The sequence below is a fragment of the Anomaloglossus baeobatrachus genome, chromosome 1 (genome assembly GCF_048569485.1).
Source record: "Anomaloglossus baeobatrachus isolate aAnoBae1 chromosome 1, aAnoBae1.hap1, whole genome shotgun sequence".
NCBI lineage: Eukaryota > Metazoa > Chordata > Amphibia > Anura > Aromobatidae > Anomaloglossus > Anomaloglossus baeobatrachus.
Genome location: NC_134353.1, coordinates 511301764 through 511315117, shown reverse-complemented (window position 1 = coordinate 511315117; position 13354 = coordinate 511301764). Strand labels below are relative to the sequence as shown.

The 13354-nt window shown below is 44.5% G+C and overlaps 1 protein-coding gene across 1 annotated transcript in view; it reads left to right on the top strand.

Annotated features, from left to right (window-relative positions):
• Positions 1–13354, top strand: part of LOC142295775 (stimulated by retinoic acid gene 6 protein-like) — a 143969-nt gene that overhangs the window by 11954 nt on the left and 118661 nt on the right. Inside the window, exon 2 of the mRNA XM_075338863.1 lies at positions 9956–10031. Within this exon, the coding sequence (XP_075194978.1) occupies positions 9956–10031 (76 nt within the window). The remainder of the gene's footprint in view (positions 1–9955; positions 10032–13354) is intronic.

Here is a 13354-nt window from a genome sequence, read left to right as displayed (position 1 = left end):
TAATCTGGGAAAAGCTTCAGCCGGCTGCGGGCCCCGTTCATCACTCCGTTTGGTTTACCAGTGACTCCAGTGTCTTGTGTCAGAGTGAGCACACCAGTGCCATCAGGCACCGCGCCGCGTTGCACCGCAACACTATACCCTGCACCAGGGCCCCGGCCCACCGGACCCCGGGACCAACATCCCCTACCCACAGAGGGGTCAACACCTAGCTGCGCTACTACACCACTCCCGGGGGTCCCCATACCTTCACCGCAGCGGTGGTGTCTACAATCACCACAACCCGTGGGTGGCATCACGAACTATCATTTCAAACCAAACACCCAAATTCCCGCGTGTAGCGCCAACTCCCTTGCAGAGCGACGTGACCCCCGGGTCCGTGAGAGGCTCGAGCCACCACCCATAGTGCGAGCACTGATCCGAGCGGCTCGGCGGTCGCAGCCGAGCCCGCGGGGCTGTACAAATGCTTCATCACAGTCATCCAACTAATCCACAGTGTGGCTGGCCAGTAAAGGTCTAAAAGATGAAAAAATAATGACATGGCCGCCTTGTTCACCTGATCTTAACCCCATAGAGAACCTGTGGTTCCTCATAAAATGTGAGATCTACAGGGAGGGAAAACAGTACACCTCTCGGAAGAGTGTCTGTGAGGCTGTGGTGGCTGCTGCATGCAATGTTGATCGTAAACAGAGCAAGCCACTGACAGAATCTATGGATGGTAGACTGTTGAGTGTTATTATTTTTTTGGGGGGTTTGTTTTTGCATGTCAGAAATGTTTATTTCTAAATTTTGTGCAGTTATATTGGTTTATCTGGTGAAAATAAACTAGTGAGATTGAAATATATTTGGTTTTTATTAAGTTGCCTAATAATTCTGCACAGTAATAGTTACCTGCACAAACAGATATCCTCCTAAGATAGCCAAATATAAAAAAAAAACACTCCAACTTCCAAAAATATTAAGCTTTGATATTTATGAGCCTTTTGGGTTGATTGAGAACATAGTTGTTGATCAATATTAAAAAAATCCTCGAAAATACAACTTGCCTAATAGTTCTGCACACGTTGTATAGCTAATCCCTAAACGTTTTTTTTACTTAACTTCCTGTGACATATCATTTGCTCCCCATTTACACATGAGACTTTATAAAACTAATGAGTCACATGACCCTGGGGAAGGAAAAAGACTACTTGGGCACAATTTGGTCATTTTCACAGAGGGGTGTACAGATGTTTGTTGGTTTTTGCTCCCCTTCCGAGAGCCATAACTTTTTTATTTTTCCATCAATCTCACCATATAAGGGCTTGTTTTTTGCAGGACGAGTTGTACTTTTAAATGACGCCATGAGTTTTACCATATAGTGTACTGGAAAACAATAAAAAAATTTAAAGTGCGAAAAAATTGCAAAAATTAAAAAGTGTGATTGCACGATTGTTTTCGGGGTATTATATTCACTGTCTTCACTATATAATAAAACTGATGTGTTGGTGTGATGCCTGAGGTTGGTGCAAGTTCGTAGACAGCAAACATGTATAGGTTTACTTTTATATAAGAGGTTAAAAAAAATTCTGAAATTTGTCCAAAAAAAGTGGTGCACTTTGCGTTATTTTCCACGACCCATAGTGTTTTCATTTTTTGGGATATTGGGCTCAGTGATTGCTTAGTTTTTGTATCTCAAGTTGACGTTTTTAATTGTAAGATTTTTGCACAGATGCTACATTTTGATTACCTGTTATTGCATTTTGCGCAAAATTTGCGACAATGAAAAAACCTAATTTTGGCATTTGTAATTTTTTTGCCAGTACGCTGTTTACCGATCAGGTTAATTGATTTTATAGTTTGATAGATCGGGCATTTTTTATTGCGGCGATATCAAATATGAGTATATTTTTTAATTGTTTAACCATTTAATTTTCAATGAGTCAAATGTAGGGTGATTTGAACTTTTAATTTTTTAAAACTGTTTTATTTTATTTTACTAGTCCCCCTAGGGGACTATAAGAATTAGTAGTCTGATTCCTGATTAATTTCTGTTGATTAGAGATGCACAGCTTTGATCAACAGAAATGCAGCATTCCTGTTAGAGCCGCTGCCATCATGATAGCAACAGGAGTCATCCTATGACCGGTCACTAACATAACAACCATCGGCTCCCCGTGATCGGGGCACAGGGCCTCCGATGGTGGCAGGAAAAGGCGATTTCCCAGCTGCGGCTATTCACTTTGCGCTGTCACATTTTGACAGCGCGATCTACGGGTTTATAAGGCGCAGGTGTCTATTCAAATTAGAAGACATGTGCAGGGATCACCGCAGTAGCAGACGGTGAATATCCTTTCATGATTTAGGACGTAACGGTACATCCTCGGTCATGAAGGGATTAATAGCTGTGTGCTGAGTTATTTAGAGAACACACCAAATTTACACTGCCATACAAGCTGTACACTGACTACTTTACATTCTAATAAATAATAATAATAATAATAATAATTGTATGAAAGTGTCATTTCTTCAGTGCTGTCCCATGAAGAGATACAATAAAATTTTACAAAAATGTGAGGGGTGTACTCACTATTGTGATATACTGTATAAATAGGAATCTCTATGTGGAATATAAATATATAATATGAGATAGATTGTGTGAACATTGGAAAAATAAGACTAGACTAATGGTTTTATAGTTCTGTATTCTTTAAATTTACAAATTTACCCTAAAGTAAAGTATTGAAATGAGCTCCCTATATCGTTTTCATCATTTTAATATGTAATAAATAAAGTCTTGGATAAATAGGACAGCTGTAATGACAGGTTGTGTTAGACCAGGGGGGGAACCTTTTTACGGCCAGCGGCTATTTTGAAATCTCTACCAACCTTCGGGGACCGCACAAAGTTATCAAAAATACCCCACTATATTTAGTCAAACAATTAACTCATCCCTCTTAGGTGCAGTTCTAATGTTAGGGGATATTGATCATGTAACTGTTGTTTCTCGCAACTGTTTTTTCAGGCTTGTCACGGTATGGAGTGCAGTCAACTCTTTGTGATAATGACTTTTGTAAATAATATACATCCCATAGTAGAAGCTGGGACAGCTGTATCTACCGTTTCCCCGAAAATAAGACAGTGTCTTATTTTGATTTTTGCTCTCAAAGATGCGCTAGGTCTTATTTTCAGGAGATGTCTTATTTTTCTATGAAGAAGAATTCACATTTATTGTTAAACAAAAAATGATCATTTATTATACAGTGTGTCCACCCATATCCTGTCCACTGCCATTAACTTGAGAACGGAGGCAGCTATAGGCATAGAAGTGGTGTCAAGGTATAGTAAAGTATCCATGTGCTACGCAATGAAACCACCTATAGCACCACCTGGTGGAAAACAACGGAGTTAGCATTTTTATCTCGAAAATGGAACAAGATAGAGAAAAAAGGTGAATTACAAAGTTGTAGGGCATCATCAATTCAATACGAATCGACACCTTGCATACAGAAATGCTATGATATGAAACCCATGACCCCCCAAAACATTGAATGCTGGTCACTCATATGGCGCTCATTTAACTTTGATGCTCAAAGTGGCCACCGTCAGCTGCAATGCCCATCTGGACTCTGGACAGCATACTGTATTTTGCTGCACGTTGTGCAATATCGTAGGTGCACGTTTGCACAAGCATCTGTAATACATCGTCCTAGGTCCTGCAATGTTGGTGGAGGGGTCGCAAACACCTGCTGTTTGATGTGACCTCACAGAAAGAAGTCCAATGGGGTCAGGTCAGGTGATCGTGGAGGCCACTCCACGCACCCACCATACCTAATGACGTCTCCATGAGGTATCACTTCACGTCCGCAGCCTTATGAGTTTTACACGTTCTAATCATAGCATTTCTGTATGGAAGGTGTCGATTCGTATTGAATTGATGATGCCCTACAACTTTGTAATTCACTTTTTTCATCTACCTCGATCCATTTTCGAGATAAAAATGCTAACACCGTTGTTTTCCATGAGGTGGCTCTATAGGTGGTTTCATTGCGTAGCGCATGGATACTTTACTATACCTAGACACCACTTCTATGCCTATAGCTGGCTGGTGAATTTCTTGTGACTCCATTTCTTTCAGAATCATTAGCCCAAATCTTTCATGTTTAGCAATAGCACTGTCCTTACAGCAGGGATGATATTGCAGCTTCTGGCCACCAGGGGGAGCTCACCACAGCAGTTCCTGGACCACTTGTGAAGCAGGGACGGTATTGCAGCTTCCAGCCACCAGGGGGAGCTCATCACAGCAGACTCACACAGCAGGGACAGATCAAACGGCATGGCGGCTTCCAGTCACTAGGGGAACCTCACCACAACATGGCGGCAGGAGACTAAATAACGAAAGACTGTGTGCAGCTCTACATCTGGCGGCAGGGGACAATGGGGATGCTTTGCCTGTACATTTACAAGTGATGGCCACGGAACGATACATTGGGGATGGCGGCAGGTGACAGTCTTCATGTGCTGCATGCAGCTGCTCTGCAACGGACGGTGAAGGTAGGGGACAACGGCGTCGGGCTAAAAACAATCACAGCTGCATGCACTAATGTTCTGTTCGGCCGGCATGCTTCCAAACAAAAACTTTGCTAGGTCTTACTTTTGAGGGATTCCTTATATTTAGCAATTCAGCAAACCTCTACTAGGTCTTATTTTCAGATGATGTCTTATTTTCAGGGAAACAGTGTAAATCACAGGACACTGCGGCGTCATATACTGTATATTACAAGAGAAGTTGGGGCAAATACATCTCAAGAGACACAGGAGCATATACATCACAGGAGACTCTGGGGGCATATACATCACAGGAGGAGCTGGGGCCATATACATCACTGGAGATGCTGGGGGCATATAGATCACTGCTGAGGCTTGGGGCATATACATTACTGGAGAGGCTGTGGCATATACATCAATGAAGATGTTTGAGGCATATACATCCCTGGAGATGCTGGGGGCTAATACATAACAGGGGACGCTGGAGGCATTCTCATCACAAAAGATGCTGGGGCCATATAAATCACATGAGAAGCTGGGGGAATATACATCACAGGAAACACTGAGGGCATACACATCACAGGAGACATTAGGAGCATACACATCACAGGAGACGCTGGATGCATACACATCCCAGGAGACGCTGGGGGCATACATGACACAGAAGGGGCTGGGATATACACATCACAGGAGACACTGTGGGCATATATATCGCAGTAGGGGCTGGGGGCATATACATCACAGGAGGGTCTGGAGCATATACATCACAGGAAGCCTGGAGGCATACACATCACAGGAGAGGCATCTATACATCATCTATACATCACAGGAGGGGCTGTGAGAACCTAAATATCACAAGAGTGGCTGAGGGCAGCAATACATGGAGGCATGTACATCACTGGATGGTCTGGAGGCATATACATCACAGTAGACGCTCAGTGCATATACATCACTGGGGAGCACACAAAGCACTGGGGAGCACACACAGCACTGGGGGGCACCCACAGCACTGGGGGGCACAACAGCACTAGGGGCATGTACAGAACTGGAGATGGTGGGGCTGTCACTCCTCTTCTCCTGTGGGACGTGTGTGCCGCCCCCGTGCCAGCAGTCGAGCTGCGCGGATCCGGGTTCTCAGTAGCTCAAGGGTCTCCGGACCTGGGGGTCATGCGGCCACTCAAATAAAGGGGGATATTTACAGAGGAGGTTATAGAGTTCGTGACGCCACCCGTGGTATGTGGTAATTAGGAGTACCACCACTGCAATTGGGAGTACCCGGGGATGATTGAATGGGGCAGCCAGGTGTTGTGACCCTTTACGGGTAGGGGGATACCCCGGGGCTCGGTGATGGTAGGGGAGTGCCATTGGATGCAAGGGGGTCACTGTTGTACTCACTCAGTCCTTTAAGCTGACACTGACAACTTGTAAAACAAGTCTCTGGACACCACTGCCACTGACGGGAGCTTAGTTCGGGTCCCGTCCCCAATGGTGCTGCCTGGTGATCTGTTACCTGCCTCCTGGCACTAAGTTTACTTCTTTGGTGGTCCCGGTAGTGTGAAACTTGCCTGGTCCCGCTTCCCACTATGGCTAAGTGTGGGAGCTTCCTCTCAGGGCTCATGCTTGGATTTTCTGGACCGTTTTGAATTTGAAAGTCCTATCCCCCTCGTTGCGCTAATGCCCCGATTTTGGAGCGGGTGGGAACGGCTCTTGAAGACTCCATTCTCCTCGGGTAAATTATCGGGTTACCTGAAGCTACTCCCCGACCTAGGGTCCACGTACCCCGTCGTTCCTTGGTCCCAGCCCGGTGATGGCGTAAGGCCGCCGGCTGTCCTTCTTGACAGATCCATGCCCCTTGTCACGATCCCCTGCGACTGGGGGTCCAGCTCCTCTAGGCCCAGACCACCGTCTGCCACCTAGATTGCTTCCCAGTAGCCCTGCTCCTGATCTCCTTTCACTTCTCAGACCCAACTCTCTACTCTTGACACTCCTGACCTCCCCTCTCCAACCCCCCCAGGTGGGCGACTCTATTCCACTCAAGCCGTCCACTGGTGTGTTTGGTGGGTGTGGTGCAGAGTGTATCTAGGGTTTGATTAGATGATGTAGGCAACACCATATGGTTAGGGACCCAAAACCAAGAAGGAGGTGGATACTGCACGGGAGGGCAGAGTGTGCAATACCCTCTGACGACCCGATAGTCCAGGGGCGTCACACGCGCACTATTCCCGCCCACAGAGTACGCCCTCAGCATGCTGGCACTGGCCACCTGAGGATGTAATCCTTTGGCTTATGTGCATGCAGCATTCAGTAGTGAACGCTGTGTGCGTATGATTGCAGTGGACATGGGTTATAAAGTGTCGGTAGCCGGAAAAAGCGACTACCAGTCCTAGCACTGTGGTCCCCGTGAATCTGTTTGGGGAGGCACAGAAAAGTTAATCGCAGGACACATGCAGCCCCTTGGCCTGTGGTTCCCTATCCTTGTGTTAGACAGTGTTTTATTTCTTTTAATTTTTTTTCTTTATGTTTGTATTTAGATAGATTTTTTTATATAATGGTGGTCCCTGGACCTTCAGGAGCAGAACATATGGTATTGACATGCAGGGCCGGCTCCAGGTTTTTGTGGGCCCCGGGCGGAAGAGTCCCAGTGGGCCCCATCTACACGCAGACACACATACGTACACATACATATTTAACGACAAACTCACAAAAATACATATAGAACTGACACATCTATACAGTCATATACACTGACATACATAGATACACATCATACATGCATACAGACAAACACACACAGCTCTGCTGGATACATACATACAGACACAGCGCTGCTACATACATAGACACATAGCTCTGCTACATACACACATAGCTCTGCTACATACACACATAGCTCTGCCACATACATACACACATAGCTCTGCTATATACATACACACATAGCTCTGCCACATACATACACACATAGCTCTGCTATATACATACACACATAGCACTGCTATATACATACACACAGCTCTGCCACATACATACACACATAGCTCTGCTATATACATACACACCTAGCTCTGCTATATACATACACACCTAGCTCTGCTATATACATACACACCTAGCTCTGCTATATACATACACACCTAGCTCTGCTATATACATACACACCTAGCTCTGCTATATACATACACACATAGCTCTGCTACATACATACACAGCTCTGCTATATACATACACACATAGCTCTGCTATATACATACACACCTAGCTCTGCTATATACATACACACATAGCTCTGCTACATACATACACAGCTCTGCTACATACATACACACATAGCTCTGCTATATACATACACACATAGCTCTGCTATATACATACACACATACACACATAGCTCTGCTATATACATACACACCTAGCTCTGCTATATACATACACACCTAGCTCTGCTATATACATACACACCTAGCTCTGCTATATACATACACACCTAGCTCTGCTACATACAGACAGAGACAGTCATGCGCGGCTCCGGGGGGGGGGGCATAAATCGGGGGGTGGGGAGGGCACATACCGCTCAGGTCACGGAGGAGAAGGGGCCCACACAGCGCCGGAGGGACACGCTGTGCTGGGGGTCGCTGGCTGGCACTGCAACTCTCATCTGTGGGACTGAGCAGGATGCCGGTCTGTAGCTCCGCCCACAGATGAAGTTCAAACCAGGAAGTCTGCGCGCCTTAAAGAGACGGCGCCGCAGATTCCTGCCGAGGACTGCGGTCCCCGGAACTCGGCCCGGGGACCGCAGAACTAAGGAGAGAGGGCCCCGGCCAAGGTGCACCAGAGCTGACGAGGCCGAGTGGGCCCCCCCGGCTCTCCAGGGCCCCGGCATTTGCCCGGGTATGCCGGGTGCTGACGCCGGCCCTGTTGACATGTACCAAGTGTGTTCCTCTCCTGAAAGGGTTCAATGGTGTGAAGAATTTTCCATAATACAGATAATAAGCTGCACACTAAACACTATAAAAATATAAACATGAAAAATGGTGAAGCATTACTGCTATAGGAATACTGTTAACAATGAAAAATACATTTAGCTAGCTGGAAAAAAATGAAATACATGAAAAATGGTATTGCAAAAACTGCTATGAATATTTGAAAATAGTAGAGATTTTTAGCAAATGTATTGATCAATGCAGATGAGCCCAAAAGCCAACGACAAGGTAATCTCTAATTTTTCGGGAACCTAACCTTAGTGCCTCTCTATGTGCTATTAAAAATCTGCAAGTATGGGCAGACAGGCTCCTGGTAATTATCAGACAGTTTGGTAATAGGGCGGGGTTCGGGGTTCTCAGTCAGAAGAAACTGCATTCTAATCAGAAAAAATTTGTAGTTGATAGAAGGGGTAGTTAGGGTTAAAAGATGGTAACGTTGAAGGTCAGGCTCAGACTGCTGGTGTCTCCTACCTGAGAGCTGCCCCTCCCTCCTCCTTTTAGTTATAATGCTTTTGTCACAGCATTGGGGTTTGTCATTCTGATAACTTATTGTGCAGCAGAATTTGGTTGCCAGGCCTGAGCTATTGCGAAGCTGCAGTTATCGATGTACAAGAAAGATACTGTATATAAAAATGATTTATGTGGTATGTTTTACATGTTTTAAATAACTTCGATAAAGCTTTTGGCCAAATTTTTATCGATCAAATGTGTTGTTGGTTTGTTTATTTGCTGTTTAGTGTAATGGCTATTTAAATAGTGTAGTGTGCAACGCCATATGCCTGCTATAAATTATTAGTTCTCTGGAGGGCACCAGTCCTGACAACGGATTCATCTCTAAACTGGTTCTGAAAAAAAAAGATAAAAATATTCAGACATTATTCAGATATTATTCAAACATGTGTAAGAAAGGGTTAAAGATACACTATTTTCAACCTTAAAATAGTTTGTCAGACATGGTTATGAAAGGAAAAGAAAGGTTTCTAAAATGCTTTGTAAGATGCGTCAAATATGTCATAGAAGAAACAGGGCCCATATTAAACAATATAATGTCACTTCTATTATGGAGTTTTGCCAACCAAAATAGAAAAGCCTGTTTTAATTTCCTTCTAACCCCTTTAAATGAACATTTAACTAATCCCCCCTTGTTTGGGGACAAGGCACTTCCTCTGGGGAATGTCCTTGGAAGTCCTACAAAAGGTTTTCACCCCCAAATGACCAACTGGGCCTCTTTTGTTATAAATTTGGTACAATTTGTCCCATTTTCCTCTACTTGAAGATTAGTACACATTATGTTACAGCTGACACCTCTCGCTCCAATGTGCCATTTACCATCTATGCTCCGGTCTATAGACAGAAATGTGATCATTTAAACATAATAATAAGAGCAATAATTCATCAGTTCTTCTGCAGTAAGTGAAGTTCATCTCTTGTATAACATTTTGTTTTTACAGAGAATCCCTTGAAAACGGCACCTGTGTTACTCTAATAGACACATACTTGTTTCTTCATTATTCACTCATTCCTTCGGTGAGTATAGAGACCGATTAGTGAAATAAGAATCCTTGTCTTTGAACATGTTTTTCAAATGCTTGAAAAAAATCATTTATAATCTGTCAGACTGTAAATTCTAATAATAGCTGAATGATTATTGAGAATTTGTTGGTATGGATTGTTTAAAATAAATTATAACAAGCAAAATTTTGAAGCTAAGTAGTTGATCATGTCACCTGATGTATCGTTGATTGCGCTCACTGCATCTCTAGTCTTTAGACTCATTCAGACACACACTGACAAGCAAAAGGGCAACAATGTTTTGAACTTTTGATTTTCAGGCTCCCTATCTCACCATCTACTACAGCTTTGAGTGTGAGACTACCTTCATTTTATAGACAATCATCTTGACTATCTCATACATAATTTTTTCATGTCACTGCATCGCTACTGTTTTGCTCCTAGTGTTTTAAAAATCTTTTTCTTCCCATATACAACAAATTACAATCTGTTCTCACATTTCCTAATAGTTCGGTGTATAATTAGCTTTATTCACAGGTGGAAGGTCACTGGTTCGAATGAGGTAGCAGCCACGAAGAAGATTTCCCAAGAAAAGAGAAACAACATCATCCAGCTCATCGATAGTGGTCTCTCGACCAAGAAAAATCTTGATCTTGAAAAACACTGCCAAGATGCAGCCAACAAAAGATGTCCAGTGTGGACAGCGAAAAAACTGAAATCTCATAGACTTTGCTGGGAGAAGGAAATGCATACATGTTGGTACATCTTTGTGACCTCAAAAATGCACCATAGATGCAACAAAAGATGCAAAAAAAATGCCACATGTGAACATAGCCTTAGTGCTCGTTAGAAAGAAAGATGGCACAATGAGGATGTGTGTTGATTACAGGCAGATTAACCGCATTACACATAAGGATGCTTACCCATTAGCTAGAATTGAGGAGTCACTAGCAGCTTTGAAATCAGCTAACTATTTCTCCACCTTAGATCTCACCAGTGGATATTGGCAGGTTCCCGTGGCAGAGGCGGACAAGGAGAAGACCGTATTCACGACACCCATGGAACTCTGTGAGTTCAACTGCATGCCATGCGGGCTCTGCAACGCATCGGGAACATTTCAAAGACTGATGGAGTGCTGCCTGGGACATTACAACTTTGAAACCATGTTACTGTACCTGGATGACATCAGTCTACTCAAAGACCTATGAAGACCACTTGAAGCACCTGGCCAAAGTGTTTGAGGCCTTGTCCAGATTTGGCCTGAAGGTGAAGCTGTCCAAGTGTCACCTGTTAAAGCCAAAAGGTGCAGTACCTGGGTCATGTGGTCAGCGACGAAGGTGTGGCACCTGATTCTAAGAAGGTCACAGTAGTCAAGGACTGGCCAAGACCCACCACGATCAAGGAGGTGCAGCAGTTCCTTGGGCTAGTAGGCTATTACAGCGCCCCTCCAAGACCTCCTGGTAGGCCAGTCGAAGAAGTCTAAGAAGCAGAGTCCTCCATTTGAGTGGAACAGCCAAATAGAAAAGTCCTTCATCTGGTTGAAAATGGCTCTCATGGGAGAGGAAGTCCTGGCCTACCCTGACTATGGCCGACCATTCATACTGTACACAGACACCAGCAATGGGAGATTGGGAGCCGTATTTTCTCAGGTGCAAGGAGGCAGAGAAAAGGTGATTGCATACACCAGCAGGAAGCTTCATCCTACTGAAAGAAATCTCGAAAACTACAGTTCCTTTAAGCTGGAGTTCCTCGCCATAGTCGTAACCGAACGATTCAAGCATTTCCTGGCATCAGCAAAGTTTACCATCTTCACGGACAACAATCCGCTGACCCACTTGGAGACAGCAAGGTTAGGTGCACTGGAACAGCGATGGATGGCCCGGCTGTCAAATTCCTAATTTACCATCAAGTACAGAGCAGGCTGGAAGAATGCTAATGCTGATGCGCTGTCCAGAATGCTCCACTTACTTGAGACAGAAGAAGACATGGATGAACTGGAGGAAATAGAGCTACCGGCCTTCCACCAGCATGGTGTCTCCCAGTGCTTGCACTCTGTGAGAGAAAAGTGTTCAACCATACAAGTGGTCTCCTTCAACCTGTTGTCCCACCATGGATGGGGCGAAACGCAGAACAGTGACCCGGCTGTTCGCTTAGTTAAGGAGCTGCTGGCACAGGCTGAATCCCACCACTGTCCAGATGCTCCACAGGAAGTCCAACAGCTGTGGAAGGAGAGGGGCAAATAATTCATCTACAATGGTAAGCTGTGCAGAAGACACGTCAACTGGTGAACCAATGAGCTCATCTGGCAAATAGCGGTTCCACAGAGGGATGCCCCTATGGTCCTGGAAGCCTACCACGACAGAGCAGGACAATTCGGGTGGAAGAAGTTGGAGGTCCTACTTCGTGACCTCTTCTACTGGATTGGCATGAAGAAGGCAATTGAGAAGTGGTGCCAAGAATGTGGTCCATGTAACCTTAGGCGGAAAGACCGTACAAGCCAGAAGGCTCCCCTGCAGCCAATCATCACGAAACAGCCACTTGAACTTGGACCACAAGAAGCTAGCTCCAAGCCGGTCGGGCTATGTCTACGCCCTCACTATAGTGGACCATTACTTCGTTTCCTAGTAGTGGTTCCTGTGAAGGATTAAACAGCCAAGACAGCAGCCAAGGCATTCCAAGCGTACTTTTGTCGGCCCAATGGTTACCCTGAAAGAGTGCTAACTGACCAGGGTCCAGCATTTGAAGTGTTCCAGGAGTTTTGCAACCAGTACGGCTGCAAGAAGATCAGAACGACGCCATACCATCCCCAAACCAGTGGATTATGTGAGAAAATGAACCAGGTGGTCATAGACCTGCTAAAGACTTTGTCCCTTGAGGAAAGAAATTTGTGGCCAGAGAAGTTGCCGGATCTGGTAGACTTATACAACCATATACCGGTGAACTCCATCAAATGTACTCCTGCCTACCTGATGCATCACAAATAAGGAATTTAGTTCAGCTCACCACTCCAAAGCAGGTATCTCCAACTTCTGGTCCGCACGGAACAAGTGGTTTGGCTTCCACAGCTGAATAATCAGTCACATCAAGAGGAAGAGGGGAGGAGAGAAGATCCAACACCGACGTAATAAACAAATTCTTTATTCAAAATTCATAAAAAAGGTAATTCCAATCAAGTGCAGAATATATTTACACTTAGACAAAAGAGAAAATTGGCCATATCAAAACTAAATATGCACCGGGGTGTCACTAATTAGTGACACCTCGGTGGGTATGTTCTACAAGAAACATGGAAAAACGGAGAAAAGAAGAACAAAACCAAAAAAGGGTATAATGAAGAA